The sequence below is a fragment of the Lissotriton helveticus genome, chromosome 6, assembly GCF_964261635.1.
Source record: "Lissotriton helveticus chromosome 6, aLisHel1.1, whole genome shotgun sequence".
NCBI lineage: Eukaryota > Metazoa > Chordata > Amphibia > Caudata > Salamandridae > Lissotriton > Lissotriton helveticus.
The window spans coordinates 732,671,619-732,689,015 of record NC_136067.1 but is presented as its reverse complement, the minus strand read 5'-3'; the positions used below and the strand labels follow the sequence as shown (position 1 = coordinate 732,689,015).

The following is a 17,397-nucleotide window of genomic DNA, read 5'->3' as shown; positions in this document are numbered from 1 at the left end:
CTTTAAAAGTACACAAAAACGAAATTAGTGAAAAAACACCAACAAAACCCTTGAAAAGGGAGAGCTCAATGCTCCAGGGTCCTGCTTGCAGGAGCCGGAAAAAAGAACTGAAACTAAGTTGGACCTGCTATGCATTCTGGGATACTGGGAGAAGGTTCTGGAAGATTCTCTTAAAGGCACAGTATCCTGTTTTGAGCCACATAATGGCAGCCTATGGGGCTTGTCTGTCCAGGTTCTTCTCTCTATCATTCCTGAGGGATTTTGCTGGTAAAGCAAGGGAAATCTGTACAGGCTTTTGCTGTTTTGTGGATTTTATGGTGGAATTTCTAGTTGAAGTACTGGACAGTGTAGCCTTTTTAGGCTGCATTATCTGTCTTTAAATTCTCTCTTAAGTGTCTATGCTTTTCTGCATTTTTTGACACTATAAGAGATTATTTTTGATTGCTCCGGGGTCCACGCACATGGGCGGGACTATTCACTAGATTATGACTATACACAGAGATCCCCTACTACAGAAATATGGTTACCAACAGGTGTTTCATGCGGGGTTTGTGAGGGGATCCCGGGGGGTGGCTATCCTGGTGCATCGCAGGCTGCCCTATACTCATGAGACCCAGTGGATTGATACTCAGGGCCGATACGTGTTCATTCAAGGCAGACTAGGCACTGAGCAGATTGTCCTTGGAAGTGTCTATGCTCCACCCCCGCTGCAGGGTGCCCTTATAGAAAAACTGTTTGGTGTCTGGGCTGAAATCCCTAATGTTATGGCCGTCGTTGGTGGAGACTGGAACGATGTTATGAATGCAAGAATGGACAGACATAGACTGGGGGGGTGAGGTGCCACCGGCCACACATACCAAGCTGAATGGCATGGTCAGGGGTTTGGGGTGGGTTGACACGTGGCGGCACCAACACGCCCAACACCGTGAATACACATACGTCTCCGCAGTACACAAGTCCTTCTCTAGAATTGATTATTTATTTGTCCCCCAAGCTTGGGTTGGAAGGGTGGATGCCACGGTGATACTGCCACGCGGCCTGTCGGACCACTCCCCGGTGGTACTAGACCTCCTTCTTGACAGGAGAAGGCAACCGTTTCGATGGCGCCTCTCCACATGGCACCTACAGCAAGAACCATATCAGTCCCACATGAGGGAAGCCATTGCTCACTATTGGAGTGAGAACGACCACCCCGACATGGATGCCATGACCCTCTGGGAGGCGCTGAAACCCACACTTCGTGGGGTGGATATAGCTTGGTTCACGGCCGCCCGCAGGACGCGCAGGGAGGACCTTGTAAGGGCAGCGGATGACGTTAGGGAACTAGAACATAGATGTAGCGCTGGCGGGAGTGAGGAAGAGGTACGTCAACTTCTACTCACGCAACAGTCTTATGCCTCACTGCAGCTAGACGAGGCTCGCCAACTGTGGCTGGCGACCCAGAGTAGGATCTACCAGTGGGGCGATACATCCGGCTCGATGCTCTACAGACTCTGCCAGAGTGCTTTCCACGCGCAGTCTTTGCCATGTCTTCGAGATGAGGCTGGGGAACCTATGTCGACCCCGACAGCTTTGGCGGCCAGTTTTGCACGATACTATGAATCACAATACGCCCCCCGGGAGCTCCTATCGCCCGACGACATAGATAAGTTTCTGGCCGATCTCCCGCCGAGATCGATTTCAGAAGACGGGCGGGCTCAGCTTGAGCTCCCCTTGTAGGCGGAGGAGCTGAGTACGGCCCTCGGGGAATTGAACACAGGCAAGGCCCCTGGGCCCAACGGGTTCCCTTGCGAATTCTTCAAGCAGTATCACCTTCAATTGGGTCCCTACTATAGCAGAGCATTAGAGGCAGCCAGGGAATGTGGCCGGCTACCGAGAGACTGGCGGCACGCTGAAATTGTGGTCTTCTGCAAACCTGGTAGGCCTCCAGACCGACCCGAGTCCTACCGGCCCATCTCATTACTAAACACCGAAGCAAAAATTTTGGCGAAGGCGCTAGCTAATCCCGTACATCACTGACCTCGTCCACCCAGACCAGGCCGGGTTTATGCCTCGCAGGGCAACCAGGCACAACATCAGACGCGCGCAGGTGGTGGTGGAGGCGGCCCGCGCAGCGGGGATCCCTGCGGCCCTTTTACTGGCCGACATAGATAGGGCCTTTGACTCGGTAAGCTGGGTCTATCTTCGTGCGCTCCTGTCCCATCTGAATTTAGGGCCACACTTCCTATTGTACATACAACTGCTATACACTGACCTCACGGCATCGGTGAGGGTGGCTGGGGCGGTGTCGGATTCCTTCCCCATAGGTAGGGGCACCAGACAGGGATGCCCCCTGTCACCGTATTTATTCGCCTTGGCCATGGAACCACTGGCGGCGTGGGTCCGGATGGACGCACAGCTGCGGGGCATTGAGTGGCAAGCGGGACCGTCCGACAGAATAGCGCTCTATGCGGACGACGTCCTATTTTTCCTTACGGACCTGAATAGATCCGGACCGCGAGTCCTTGACATTATGCGGATTTTTGGGGAGGTTTCGGGCCTTCACCTAAACCTGCGCAAGTCAGTGTTGTGGGAGCGACTGGACTTAGGGTCCTGGGCCGGGGCGTTACAGGAAGCAACGGGAGGCATTAAGTACCTAGGAATCTTTCTTACAGACCTGCGCGGGGTCTCCTGGATGCGCAATGTCGTACCCGTATGGGAGCGAGTCCGCTCGGACATGACTACGTGGTCCCGTATGCCCCTCAACGTATATGGTCGCTCCGCCATCTTTAAAATGGTGGCCCTCCCGCGCCTCCTATACCAGTTACAAAATCATCCATATCCCATATCGCCACGGTGGTTTCGGCAGGTGAACTCGGCGCTTAGTAATTTCCTCTGGGCCGGGGGGGTAGCAAGAGTGGCGCTCCGCACGTGCTTTCTCTCCGCGTACTGTGGCGGCCTGGCAGCGTCAGACATTCAGTCCTACTACCAGGCCTCCCATCTGTTGGTTCTGAATGAATGGTGGTATGGGGATCGAAGTGATCCAGCATACGCCCTGGAGCGTTACATGATGGATCCTGACACGTTGCACACTTTATTATATTCGGCTGCTAAAAAGAGGAGGCTTCCGGTGGTCACGCAGGTGGTCTTCCAGATATGGCGAGGTGCACTTCGTCGAATGGGGTGGTGGAATAGACTGACAAGGGAGACCCCATTGTGGCAGAATGGGCAACTGCCGGATGTGCAGTCCCTACAGGGCTTCCGTGGCTGGGACATGATCGGCATCTCGGCCGTTGGACACGTAGTCAAGGGCACGGCCCTTAAATCGTTCCAAGAGCTCCGCGAGGAGTATGACATGCCCCAATCCCAATTTTACAGATATCTACAGCTCCGACACGCCATTGCTCCCGCCCTGAGAAACCTTGACTCGTTGCCCGAGTTTAGCCCCCTGGAGGCTAAGGTGTTCATGGGGGAATTGGAAAGCAAAAAGATCTCGGCAATCTACCAAACACTAGTCACACATTGCTCTACTTCCCTGGATACACTGAGGACTAAATGGGAAACTGAACTGGGGACTTTTGAAGAAGAGGACTGGAGGGAGGCGCTCGAGGCTCCCAGAGGGGCGGCCATTGCGGTACGACTGCGGTTTATCCAGTTCAAATATCTACACAGGGCATATTATACTAGGGAACGACTGTGGAAGGCAGGCTTGATTGCGTCTCCCGATTGTCTGAGGTGTGGCAGAGAGGTGGGCACGTTTCTGCATACAGTTTGGGCGTGTGATGGTCTACGGAGGTTCTGGACAGGAGTGTGGGACTGTTTGTCGGAAGTACTGGGTTGGGACCTACCCCGCACACCGCAACTAGGCCTCCTTCATATACTGGAACAGGTGGGAGGTAACCTGTATAAACGCCACCTGTTGTTACTGGGTCTCATGGTGGCCAAGAGAGACGTGGCCCGGGCCTGGAAAGACCCCAGAGCCCCCTTATTGGGAGTGTGGAAAAGGGGACTTGACTTCTATATGGGTCTTGAGCGCCCGATCTTCGAGGCCCGGGGCTGTCCCCGGAAAGACTATAAAATTTGGAGGAGGTGGGCGGAGTACAGGGGACTGTGGCTGGAACCGCCAGCACATGATGGACCTGGTGAAAGACAACTGGACATTGAGCCCGCGAACTGAGGACTACACACACATTGTATTATGCTACATCTTTATCTATGGACCGTTTAGGCACTGTGCTGAGGGGGGCTGGGGGGGCTCTGGGTGGGGGAAATTGGGGTTGCAGGGAGGGGGGCCTTGGGGTTAGTTTCTACTTTTAAACAACTGACTGAATTGCTTGCAATGTGATTGTTGCTTTACATGCTCACAGTTTTCCGGGTCGTCGGAACACTGTATGTCCTATGCCAATTTTGCAACAACTCAATAAAATTTTGTTCTGAAAAAAAAAAAAGTAAGAATGAGATTCATGAGAGGATCCCATGTGTAGATGGGTGTTTAGAATAAACATTGTGCTTTCCAGGCAGGAGATATGACTGCTACTGCACACACTGTTTTCGCAGAGAAATAGGGACTAGTCTTGTTTTATATTCCTGTAATTGTTTCAATGACCGCTGTCGATCAGTAATTCAGAGTGACCCTCACAAACATGGTGGCAGGGGAGAGGCTAGACAGTCATTGCTCTTAGTTGTCTACATTTAGCAGGGCTTGAAGAGGAGCGGGTCTGGGGCCAGGTATGTGGCTGGTGCAATGCTCATAATATAGGCAGTAGTAGGCTTCAATGGCCCCTGCCCCACCCACAATAACCCTGGACCAAGGAGCTGCAACGTGAGCTAAAGCTGCAGTTACAGGGCAAGGGTTAAGGGTTAATTGAGCATAGTGGGGATGAGTAACAGAAACTGCCCTTCTTGGTCCTGCCATATGCATTCACATTACCAATACGTCTCCAATGCAGTGAATGGACAATGTACAATCCTCCATAGCTTGACTCATACACCTTATGCAGCAACAAAATGGCTAGAGTTTGGGAAAGGAAAAACCTGTATGCTCTGAATGACAGGTGCAACTCCCAATGGCTACAGTGTGGGCTAATCCAAAATGTAAATAAAACATGCAAAAAATAGTGACCTCTCTGTGTAGAGGACATGGGCTCTAGGACACCGCTACAGCAATCTCGCACTACACCTCAAAAAAACTAGCAAGATTAGGGTGGAGAGTGACCATTCTGTGGTGACGGAGAACTATTTCCCACTGTGAATGAAATAAAGCCTCCAGTCACAATGATTTAATTCAAGAAAAGCTGATGGGATTTTAACATATTCACTACATAAAGCATCTATGAACAAATAAAGCAACTATCTAATTCTTGCCCAAAAATTGTATTCAATTCGAAGGCATGAAAATACAGTCATTAGGCTCTTTCTTTATTTACCTATGACCACAATGTTCTGCCAAAGAATGAATAAAATAATAATCAGTGTCCGCAAGATAAAATGTGAACACTGCCTTCAAAGATCTAAATAGTCTCCAGTACGCATCCAACTCTCAGTAATTAAATTCTGGTTTCGATAGAATTCTTTTACTTTCCCAAGTGATGTTGGGAGTTCATTAGCAAAACGCAGAACCTATATCCAGGCAATCTGCTTCCACTAACAGTCACATTCAGCCCAAGCATCTTGAGTGGATAAGCCCCAAGCCTGCACAAACACCTTGTAAATTTCTGCATCCATCCTCGGGTAACTCTCTGAAAACAACACCTATTGACAGTAGTGTTAATGCATAATCAGAATGATCTGATCTAACATTGATTTTATCAAAATCCTCGAACCATCTCACTCCACTATAGACCTAATCCTAAAGTGATCATTTAAAAAAATCTCATGATACTCAGACTACAAAGAACTACAACCACAGCAAACCGCCACACAGATATTTGTGTCACCTTCTCCCATTACAATGAAACAATCACAAAAGATATTGAGAAAACAGCACTCTAAAAACTAAGGAGGACATCCCCCAAATATGGCAACCTTTGGTTCGATGGAAAGTTATTAATGAAGAGAAAGAAGCTTCAGAGACTAGAAGGGAAACTGAAATGAAACCACTCTCAAGCCCCTCAAAGCTGCCAGGAAAAAATATAAGCATGGCATTCACTCTAAAGCTCTCTATCTTCAAACAATTATCTATAAATCACTAAATAAATCAAAAGAAGTAGTATAAATAGTCAAAAGCAACTTGATTCCACTATCCAGATCCTACTGTACCAAAACCACAAAGAAATGAGAAGAAATTCAAAAATTCTTCCTCAACATTTTTTGGGAAATTTAGACCGCTTCCTCTGTCTAGCATGCAGCTAGTGGATCAAATGTAATGTAAGAAGATCAACGTTTAAACCAACCACTTACTATGATGACACCATTCTAGCCACAAAGCGATACAAAAGGGGGTGGTGATGGTCAGAGCATCTGAACCAATCAAATACTCACACCCAGTCAACGGATCTGGGTTTAATCCATCACCGTTCTTTAGCCCACTCTGCCACCCCAGTTCAGACATGGCCATATGCTAATCAGTCTGACCGTGTGCCTCATGGGAACAGTCCAGCCCGAACTGCCAAGCCATGCCTTCCCTGGACCGGAAACAAGCTTCCTAGTACCGGTTTCTGGCATTTAAGCCGTCTTTAGCCAGGCTTGCTTGAAACAAGTGGCAAAGTGAGCAGGGAGGCCGATTAATTTAATCAAGGTAAGGAAGGACGTTGTGTAATACCGATTCCATATAGGCCAGCGTACTCGGGTGCCTATAGATATGTGCTCGATGTTTATTTGCTCACATTTAGGTGTTTAAGGTGGGGCCTAAATATGGATGTATAGAACTTAACGCTTGCAAATGAAACTAGCAAAAAGTACATTATACTTTCGACTGGGACCGACAATATCCCACTTTGGTTCCCTAAAATTTGAGCCTTATCAATTGGTTACAAAAACACCACGCTTGAAAAATGTTTTTACTGCTTCTTCAATGTGAGCGCCAATTTGCAAAAAGTAAATACCCCATATCTGATATGATAAATAATAAGATTAGAGTTGCTTATAATGGAATATTCACTTATTAGTTGCAGTTTCTTAATAGAAAAAAGCATGATACAGAGGCACCTAGGAGCACAGTTATATTTAGAAGGGTGCGATAAACAAAGTAACAAACTGAAATAATATATGATTCGTTTTTAACATTATACCTTAGATACCGTGAGGATCATCTCACAAACAGAATTAGCTGATGAGGCATATCAAGCACATGGCTACAGCGGTCTAATAAATCCATATATTCGGTGAGTTTGTGGTAAATATATACGTAATCATTACAGCAACAATTACTTGTGAGGAGGTCTCATTAGATTTTTTATATAATTTTCTGCCTAGAAAAGGATACTCCGAAAAAGCTAAACGGTGGCACCTCCGACGCAGTGTACAAATATAATATTTGAAAAACAAGGTAACCCCCTTACTTATTATGATGGGTAGGAAGTGAAGGAGTTACTGTCACTTTTTTCACCTTTTTTTAATTAAGAATACTCTTTGACTCTCTAGATATCACTAATCACCAATATGCCCAATTCATACCAGAGGGATATTTGGCCACCTTCACAGTGTACCCACATCAGGACACCGTGATTATCTCAGAAGGCAATCCTGAGATAGAGATACATAGATATTCTGTGTGAGGTAAGAGATACTGATCCTATGTATCACTACCGTTCATAGGATGAGCATACCTTTTTGATAACGAACACCCTGAATTCTTTAGTGTTCCCATAATACTTATGCCCCCATGACTCTTGGTACAACCACCACCATTAAATGTACTGTTGGCCTCTTATTATTCAGACTGTCTACTTATGTTTTTAGTTTAAAACAAAGGTATAAAAAGAAAAAAATTACTGCATTGCGTTTTTTTTTTATAAAATAGCTAATTTCTGCAATATAGATGAATGTTAGATGATATACTGTCTGCTTAGTTGCAATATAGATAGGCACTTTTGAATTAATTTTGAACTATCGCTTTCCCGCATATAATAGAGTGACAGCTAGTCAGACTAATGTATTGTTATAGACATTACTTGTATTTTGTTATTACTGTTCAGTAATTGTATGTGTTCTTTTGTAGAGAACTGTCCTGAAGAAGGTTTTTAACCGAAACGCCGCGTCAACTGTTGTTCCTCGGAACATATATTTTTAACCAATTTTGTTTGCTTTTTATTCTCTTTTATATGCTATTCATTGCTTACGAACTGTATGTCAATCATTTGTTTTTAAAATACTTACGAATTATAATAAATTTATTTTGATACATTAGTTTTGTCATAACTTTTCTGACTAAAAGCACTTTAGCTGTCACTCGTTTATACAGTTACAAACTTTTTAGAAATTGATGAAATTGCATAGTGTTATTTACTCGAGGTCCCTTATATATGTGTAGGTGGTGGTTTTGCCATTAACAGATGACAACGGGTATTCACTAACATCATTTCCCTTATGGGACTATTTGGGACATTCCTTTGCTTTTCAATTTTGATTCCCCTGGTCCCAGACCTTTAAGATAGGGGGCCTCCTATACTTTCTTTGTCAATGTGTACTTGAAACACTAAGAATTCTGATTGTAGTGACTCACGATGCCCCTGAACCCTCTGGGCAAGATAGCCCTATACAAAATGATGATATTACCCAGTTTTATGTACATGCTCCAGAACACGCATCTCTCATTTGCTAGATCTTGGTTCCGGGACATAGACGGCATGGCCACTAAATTCCTTTGGGGGGGTCGGAGGTCCACGCTGGCCCTGGCCCAATGCCGAATCCCACCTTTTGACGGAGGTCTCGGAATGACGAACCTCTACCTCTACTATTTAGCGACTCGTCTCCTCATGATTCACAACTGGTTTAATGGCGGCTGGTCCGACCCGACGTATCGTTTGGAACTTCAAATTATGGGCTTCTCCTTTAAGGTCACCCGCTGAGTATTCCTGGCTTGGCGTGCATCACTACATCATACTCAATGGGCAGGCAGGCTGACTCCACACACTCCCTTGTGGTGTGGCACAAGGCTCCATGAAGTTGCTTCCGGCAATGGGATCTCATCGGGGTAACCTTGTTGGGTGACGTCTTGAGCGGTACTCATATCCGATCCTTTCAAGACTTACAGGCTAGACACTCCCTCCATCCCTCTCAATTCTTCCGATACCTGCAGTTGCGCCACGCCCTTCACTCCCACATTCCAGATGGCACGTACCTGCCCGAATATAGCCCGCCTGAGGTGCAAGTTCTGACCGGTCATTTGCGGAAGGGTGGAGTCTCTTGGATCTACCGCTCACTCATCAACAATACCCCTAACTCCCTTTCCCTACTCCGAGAGAAATGGGATGGCTGGCTTGGGGCTCTGGAGGATGAGGATTAGAGGGACGCCCAGATGGCCCCTAGAACGATTGTGGTTTCGGCGAGGGTCCGGCCGGTCCAAGTCTATTTTCTGCACGCCGCCTATCTGCTGGGCGTCACCGACGGTTTGGACGGCTCCAGGGCCGAGAAGCTCTTCCTCAATACAGCGATGGTGATTGCCAAGAGGGATATTGCTGCTCACTGGCTGGACACTGCCCCACCCACACTAGGGCGCTGGCGCAGGAGGGTGGATTGGTGCGCTGCGCAGGAGCGGCCTCTATATGTAGCCAGGGGGTGTCCTGAGAAATTTCGAAGCATGCGGGGCAAATGGGTAGGGGTAATCGACGACTGAGATGGAGTGGTCCGCTCTTCAGATAAACGTGGATAAGTTATTATCAATTTACTTGTGTAGACTTGATGTCACTGTGATGTGTTTTTCTCCCCACTCTGACAATGTAGCTCTGAATGATGCTGTTTGTTGTTACATACAAAACTCAATAAAATTGATTGTCAAAAAAGAATTCTGATTGAGGAGACCGGTATTACGAAAATGTTGACAACATCCAGAAGTACAAAAAAAAACTTCTTTAGAAACACTTTCACTCTGAAGATCTGACAAATAAATTACAAGATCGGATGGCATTGAATTGAAAACGCAAGTATTTCTTCTTCAGAGACACTAAACATCAAATTCAATATGGAACTGCTGAACGAACAAAAAAGATATGGTTTTACCCCCTTCTATCAAACAAAATAAAAACCATAAGTTTTTTTTCTTGGCTAGATCAATAAGTATATATGTCCTCACAGATGGACCACACTGTAAAGTTCCTATTCTCACAAAAAAAATCCCTTCCTGCCATCAACTGAAATTAATGCAGTGGCCCAAGATCTAATCCTATCCCACACATTGATTATGGAAATAGCACATTCCTGGGATTTCCCAAGTCTTCTCATTGGTGGCCTACATTTGGCGGGCAGACTGGTGGCAGACACAGGAAATGTGTTCTTATAACCCAAGAACTAAAAAAACTGCTTTGTACCCCATCAATCCCCGAGGTGAAAACCATGTTCAAATTGGCACGTATAATATTATAACCCAGTGATTATCTATGATCCACCCTCAAAATTTCAGGAGGGTCTAAACACCTATGGAGCAAAGATATAACCAGATTTCAGTCGATAAAAACAAAAACTCATGCAGAAAAATCCTAGTCCTACTTGGGCGCTGCTGCATCTCTCTGGAACTCACTGCCAGTCAAAACGAGATGTCAAGAAGACCTTCTCACATTTCACAAAAAATGAAAAATGTTCCCTCAAACGCCACCTACTGTGGTCACATCAGCTTAATCTAGACATTCTGTACTACCCTCCCTCTGGCTGTCCCCCTTGCCACCGTCCTACGTGCTGTTTACTCTGTCTTCTCTCCCGCCCTCTTTACTCTCTTCACCTTGCTACAGCGGTTAAATTCCTGATCTTCTACCTCCACTGTCAGGATCATTCTAGTACAAATATGTGCAAGGCTTATTTACTCTTAACTCTCGCACCTCTACTTTCCACAGTTTGTTCCAATGTAACTAAGACATTCATCTCCACAGTTTGTTTACAATGTAAAGCGCACTTACACCTATGTAGCAGAGTGGCCCTGTAGAAAAAGTGTAAAAGAAACACTGGCACAAAAGGCACAGAACAGCATACCCTCATAAGAAGTAATACTATCCTTCATAACACCTGTATGCAAATGAACGCCACCCAAGCTATTAATAAAGTTAGGCCCAATATGTCTTACTTTATGTATGTAATCTGTTCTTTAATAGGATGTGAGGTAACATGAACTCAAATGGTGCGGTGCTGCGCCATAAATGTGTTATCTAGAACACCGGCACATAACTTTTCTGTCCAGCGGCATTTCGCAGATACTAATTTTATTTTAGCAGCTCTAGCAGAGCACTGACGCTTGTTACCTGGAGATAAAGGGGCAGGCTTTCACGGATTGCAGACACCATGGCTGGAGGGAGCTCTTTATCTTGTTGAAACAAAGCATGCGGCAAGAGCAGAGCGTCGATGATGCGGAAGAGGAGCTGCTGGGCTTTCGAAGTGGCCAGCATCAGTGCCCAATACTTGACAAGGCTCCCTGTATATTTATGAAGGAAAAAAACACATGTATTAATAACTCATGTTTTAATAACACTTGGAAAAATGAAGGCAAGATGTTCTTCAAACAAGTGCTTGACTTTAAGATATCAGACCTTTTTAAAGTAAACATGGGAAAAGAAGGATCGAGGCTTAAGAAACCCCAGCCATCGGCTGACACTTCCCTGCCTTTCCAGGGGTAGAAACCAAAAAATAACAAAAAAATAGGATCCTACTGTAATCATAACAACCCTAATACACTGCTCAAATGGCACATAGCCAATGACACCGTCAGTAAGATTACAGAGGGAAAAGATGTCTTAGGGAAAGGCCTCCACTCTGGGTTCTGTGGCACTCAGACGATGCTGGGCAAATATCGTGATGCATATGGTTATACTACAATTAGATGGAATTATAACACATCATTACACCCAAAACTGGCCAATCAGAGTCTTATTAAAATAAAGAGCAAGGCCCTCATAATCAGGGCCTATGTATTTTACTTAACGGTAGGAAAGGAGGGTAGTTAATTATGAACACAAAAGACAGGAAGGCCCTCTCACAGGGCAGAGATACGATTTAAAACACAACTGAAGTGCTTATTGCTAAGGTGTGACAAAAAACAAGTTACTTGCCTTCAGTAACGTCTTATCTGAAAGAGACTGTATCTAGCTGCAGATTCCTTATCTTAGAATTATCCCCAGGCGGTTGTAGGATGGTAGCATGCATGCTACCTCAGGAGTGCGATGCCATTTGTGATCTGCTGCGCATCAATGGTGGAGTTCATCTGCTCTGGTGTTCAGAGAGCTTCCCAGGTGCTGAACCATCAGGAAAAGGTCCTGGCATTCCAGCCATGTCCAGAAACGCAGGGTCTCTTGACACAGGGTCCACCCTCCCACATCGCCCTGTTTGTTGCAATACCACATGGCATTGGTGTTGTCCGTTACTACCGGAGCCAGCCTACCCTTGATCAAAAGAAGAAAGATTTTAATGTCAGGCAGATTGCCGGCAGCTCCATCAGGTTGATGTGGAGCTGGGACTGTGCCGCAGACCAGAGTCCTCTGATCTCTACCTCTCCCAGATGGCTGTCCCAACCCATGATTGTTAAATCGGCCACTAAAATCATCTCTGGGTGTGGCAGGGAGAGGTATCATTGCAAAGCCCACATATGCCAGCAGGCATGTGTTACCAGCACTATGCAGGAGGCTGTGAGGCCCAACATCATTAGAGTCAGTCTCACCAAAATCCAGGATAGATGCTGAAACATCAGAATTATATCTGCAATATTCAGGGCTTGCCGCTCGGGAGGTTAGGCCCAAAACGTCCCTGCTCAGAACAGCTCCAATGAAAGGGAGCATCAGCAAGAGTCAGGTGACACTTCTGCTCGTTGACAGTGAACCCCAGAGCGAGTAAGAGGTCCGCCGCAGTCTGAAGGTGGAAGACTACTTCTTTGCGCATGCACCATCAACAGCCAATTATCGAGGTAGGGGAAGACTCAACCCCCTGACCTCCACGATGTGCTGCAACCACCGCTATCACCTTTGTGAACACACAAGTGGTGTTGGTAAGGCCAAAAGAGGAGCACAGCGAACTGAAAGTACTTGTTGCCCACTGTGACCTGCAGGCAGGACGGGGATGTTGAAATAGGTGCCCTGCAGGTCCAGCACTACCATCAAGTCTCCCGGTTTGAGGACAGAGAGGACCTGAGCTAACGTGAGCATCTTGAACTTCTCCTTCAGGAAGACACCGATCAGGCACAGGTCTAAAATAGGATGGAGGCCTCTGTCCTTTTTGCGCACTACAGAGTAGTGGGAATAGCAACCACAAGCTATTTCTGATACCTGCACCCTCTTGATGGCTTCTTTGGCCAAAGGAGCCAGCATTTCCTGACGGAGCAGGGAGAGATGGTCCTCCATCGGCCCGTAGTGAGAAGATGGCATGGGTTGGGGTGGGGTTCCAGAAAGGGGATCAGTTAGCCCCTCTGGGCGATTTGGAGAACCCACTTGTCTGATGCTAATGACTGCCAGAGGGGTGGTAGATTGCAAATCCTGCCTCCAACTGGGTGCCCGTGCTGGTATGAGTGCAATCTAAAGGGACTTCCTGGGAGTGGAGGCTGCCAGAGAGGTGGGGGAGGGGGTTATGTCCGGGTGGTTTGGGGTGTGTGCAGTGGTTGTACCAGACCTCTGGCTGGTGGCTCCACACAGTTTGTGAAAAGGTTGGCAAGGCCCAAAGATCTGTCTGTTGTCCTGCTGTCTTGAAAGCACTCCAGTGCTGAGTTTGACTTTTTGCCTAAAAGGCGAGAGCCATCAAATGCCATGTCATGTACCAAGGAAAATCGTGTTTAGAAGGACAAGGGTCACCCTACTCACATGGAACCAGGGTATCAACTATATAACAAGGAACAACGGTTCCTGTGTACAATATATGTAAAATATAATAGTGTTTAGCTCAATGGCATGGACATGGGAAAGAGATGTCAGAGAGAGAAAAGAAACCATATACAACAAGATAATTCATAAATCTTAGCTGTTTATGAAGATACTTAGTCAAATTAATCATTAAAGTGTATGGTGTCCCAAGTGAACATAGAACCACCATATCAATTAAGTGACAATTTGTGACATAAAACCAAACCATTCACCAGCCCCTACCAATGTACTAGAAGGCTGTGAATAACTATTGAACATTTATGTTATGGTCGTTTTCTGTATTGTAGAAACCTATTTTTATGTCACAAATTGTCACATAATTGATATGTAGGTTCTATGTTCACTTGGGACACAGTACACTTTTATGATTAATTGGACTCGGATTGTTGTATATATGGTTTCTTTTCTCTCTCTGATATCTCTTTACCCATGTAAAATGCCACTGTTCACAGGAACCGTTGTTCCTTGTTATATGTACCAAGTAAAGCCAGTGGTTCTCACCCAGGGTTGGCATCTGAATGCCTCTGTTAGACCTATCAGCCTTAAGGGGGTCTTCCCCATACTTTTTACATCCCCCCTGAATTTTTGCTTATGACGTTTTTGCTGGCAATAGGACTCTGCTCAATCTATTATTGCTGACCAGTGCGAACGTGCATGTGCTCACTCATCAAAACATGGAAACATTGTCTCAATCACAATTGGCTTATTTAATTTACTTATAAGTCCCTAGTAAAGCGGTACTGCATGTATCCAGGGCCTGAAAATTAAATGCTACTAGTGAGCATGAAGCAATGATTGTGCAACCCACTTAAGTAGCACGGGTAAGTTAGGACTTCTGCATAATTCTACAAGGGGTGCTTTTCCATCCATGGGTGACATGGTTGAACTTAGTTAAATGCACCAGCAATGAATGTGTAATTGAGATAATGTGTTGCTTTTGGGATACTAACAATCCCATAAAGGGATCAGAGACACCATGGAAACAGCAACAAACCGTATTTCGTTACTCACAGTATCACAGCATTAAGAAGAATGGACACTTAAGTTGAGGTTATTTATTACTACAGGGACAATCTGTCTCTTAGTATAGCTAAAACAACTACACAGAATATTATAAAACCAGCAACGAGATATGTTATAAATAAGAACAAAATGAAAATACCTAGCATTGTTAAAATGTCATTAATTTCATCTAGAACCTAACATCTTAATGCCTACTTCTATGCACTAAATAATGAGAGCATGAAAGGCAGAGCCACTTGCAGAATAATGTTTCTGAGGGAGAAGAGACGCACTGCATACCTTACTGACAGCAAAGGCTGTCTTTATCAGTAGAAAGGTGAATACAGTGTTCCCCGCAAAGGGCAAAGACCCACTGCGGCAGCAGTCAGCCACTCTTCCTCTGGACTTTACTTCATCAGCTTCAGGTGAGATGTAGTATTTGAGTAGTGTGAAGTGCACTGGCAGCAGGTGAAACGGTCTCTGCTAGACTCTAGGGCGATGATCTAGGTGAAGGACCTTGGCAGCGAGTGTTCTTCCAATGCAAAGGACTCTGCATTGACCCCATAGCGACATCAGAACCGCTGCCTGTGCAAAGCTTTCCCCCTGCTGGCCCTCACATCTCTCGTTGACAGCAAGCTCGACGACAACGCAGATTCGCGACCAGCCTCACAGTTCCTCATAACCAATGTATCCCCTCAACTGCATGATGCATCCTCGACACCAGACTTCACATCGTAGCCCTCATCAGCGGGATCCTCAATGAGGAAGCTGGACCTCTTATCGCAGTTCTGCATCACCCCGGACCGATGCATTGCCTCAGCACAAAACCTTGCAACGCTCTTAAAATCAAGATCCAGTACTCTTGTCCAGCGAACCTAACTGGGTCTCTGTAGCCAGCCCACACTCCCCCATCGCAGTCGGCCAGAACTTGTGGCTTTGTCCCGGTCCGGCGCAACCAGATAGCCACAGTTGGCGGCTTGTGCTTTTTGGTGCTATTTTGACTGAAATCTTTAAATCTGCATATCTCCAGTTCTACTAATTGTTTTTTTTTTACGTTTTGGTCTTGTTTTATTTAGAAAAAAATACTCTATTTTTTTAATCTGGTGTGGGATCCTTTGTGGTGTGTTTTCACTGTGTTACCGTTTGAGGTGTTGCACAAATACTTAACACATTGCCTCTTATTAAAACCTGACTGCTCTATGCCAAGCTACCCGAGGGTTCAGCACAGGTCAATCTACGGTTTGCTTGTGACTTTTACCAGAAGAATTGTGATTACTGCTTGAGAAAGGTTTAAACCCTTTCAGCCAGTAAACCAATTTCTCACAGCGACAGACAGCGCAGTTGTTTTGTCTAGCGAGTCGGTCAGTGTCTAGCCCACATCGGATGGTGAACTTTGCTGCATCTTGCCCATCTGATATGGCTTTGGTGAGTATGGCTCTGGCTATCTTAGAGACCATGGGCAGCACATGCACAAACAAATCCCACACAGTGTGTGCATATCGGCCCAAAGGCCATAAGGTGTTCACAGGCTGCTGGATGAGAACATCCTGCCAAAGGTGTCCAGCCTTTTGAATTTTCTATTTGTGGTGTGGTAGAAATAGCATCAGGGTTAACTCTTGAGGTGGTGGCTTGAAGCTCTTCACTTGGGGTGGGATGCTGGGTGAGGAAACTGGGGTCCCTAGAAGCAGGACAATGGCGGCGTGCAATCATCCTGTACACAAGAACCCCTCTGAAAGGCTGTGACCAAGCCCCAAGCAGGACATCTGTGAGGGTTTCAATGAATCGGAAGTGAGGCTCCATGGGGGCGACACCCCTGCTGAAGCACCTCTGCAAAGATGTTCGTCTTCACTGCCACAGAGGGCAGCATAATGTCCAAGACCTCAGCTGCCCTTTGCATCATCATTCCAAAGGAGGCTCCCTCCTCTGTAACCACAGTTGGAGGAAAGACCAAGCCAGTGTCTAGTGAGGTGTCTAATCCACCGGCACCTGCCATTTCCTCATATCAGTTGTCCTCTGGTTCATTGAGGGGTGTTGGAATGCATAAGGGTCCTCACAACCCTCTCAATGGTATCCCCTCTCCAGGCCTATAAAAAAAAAGAATTGGCACTGGCTCCGACTCAGAGGGCACGGTACCGGCTGGCACTGAATTTGGCATTGTATGACCCCAATCTGGTTGCATATCAGAATCAGAAATGACCGTGAAGTTGGCGTCTCGAACGACGGCCCAGGAGTGGGCTTCAAGGAAGGTTACAGTCTTGCAGGTGGATTCGCTCCAGATCCACCACCTGATCCATGGGCCCCAACTGGCGCTGAGGGTGAACACACTGGTGGCAATCCAGTAGGGGCCTCTCCCGAACCAATGGGTACCGAAGGTTATCCAAAGGTGTCGGGTCACCACAATATGTGGTGCATGACCCAATAAAAACTCTTA

At 46.3% G+C, this 17,397-nt stretch overlaps 1 protein-coding gene across 3 annotated transcripts in view; it reads right to left on the bottom strand.

Moving 5' to 3' along the window:
* The window catches only part of MMS22L (MMS22 like, DNA repair protein), a 602,587-nt gene that overhangs the window by 135,813 nt on the left and 449,377 nt on the right, over positions 1-17,397 (bottom strand). For all 3 annotated transcript variants that reach the window (XM_078648222.1, XM_078648223.1, XM_078648221.1), the window contains exon 19: positions 11,367-11,536. In XM_078648222.1, coding sequence (XP_078504348.1) covers positions 11,367-11,536 — 170 coding nt within the window. The remainder of the gene's footprint in view (positions 1-11,366; positions 11,537-17,397) is intronic.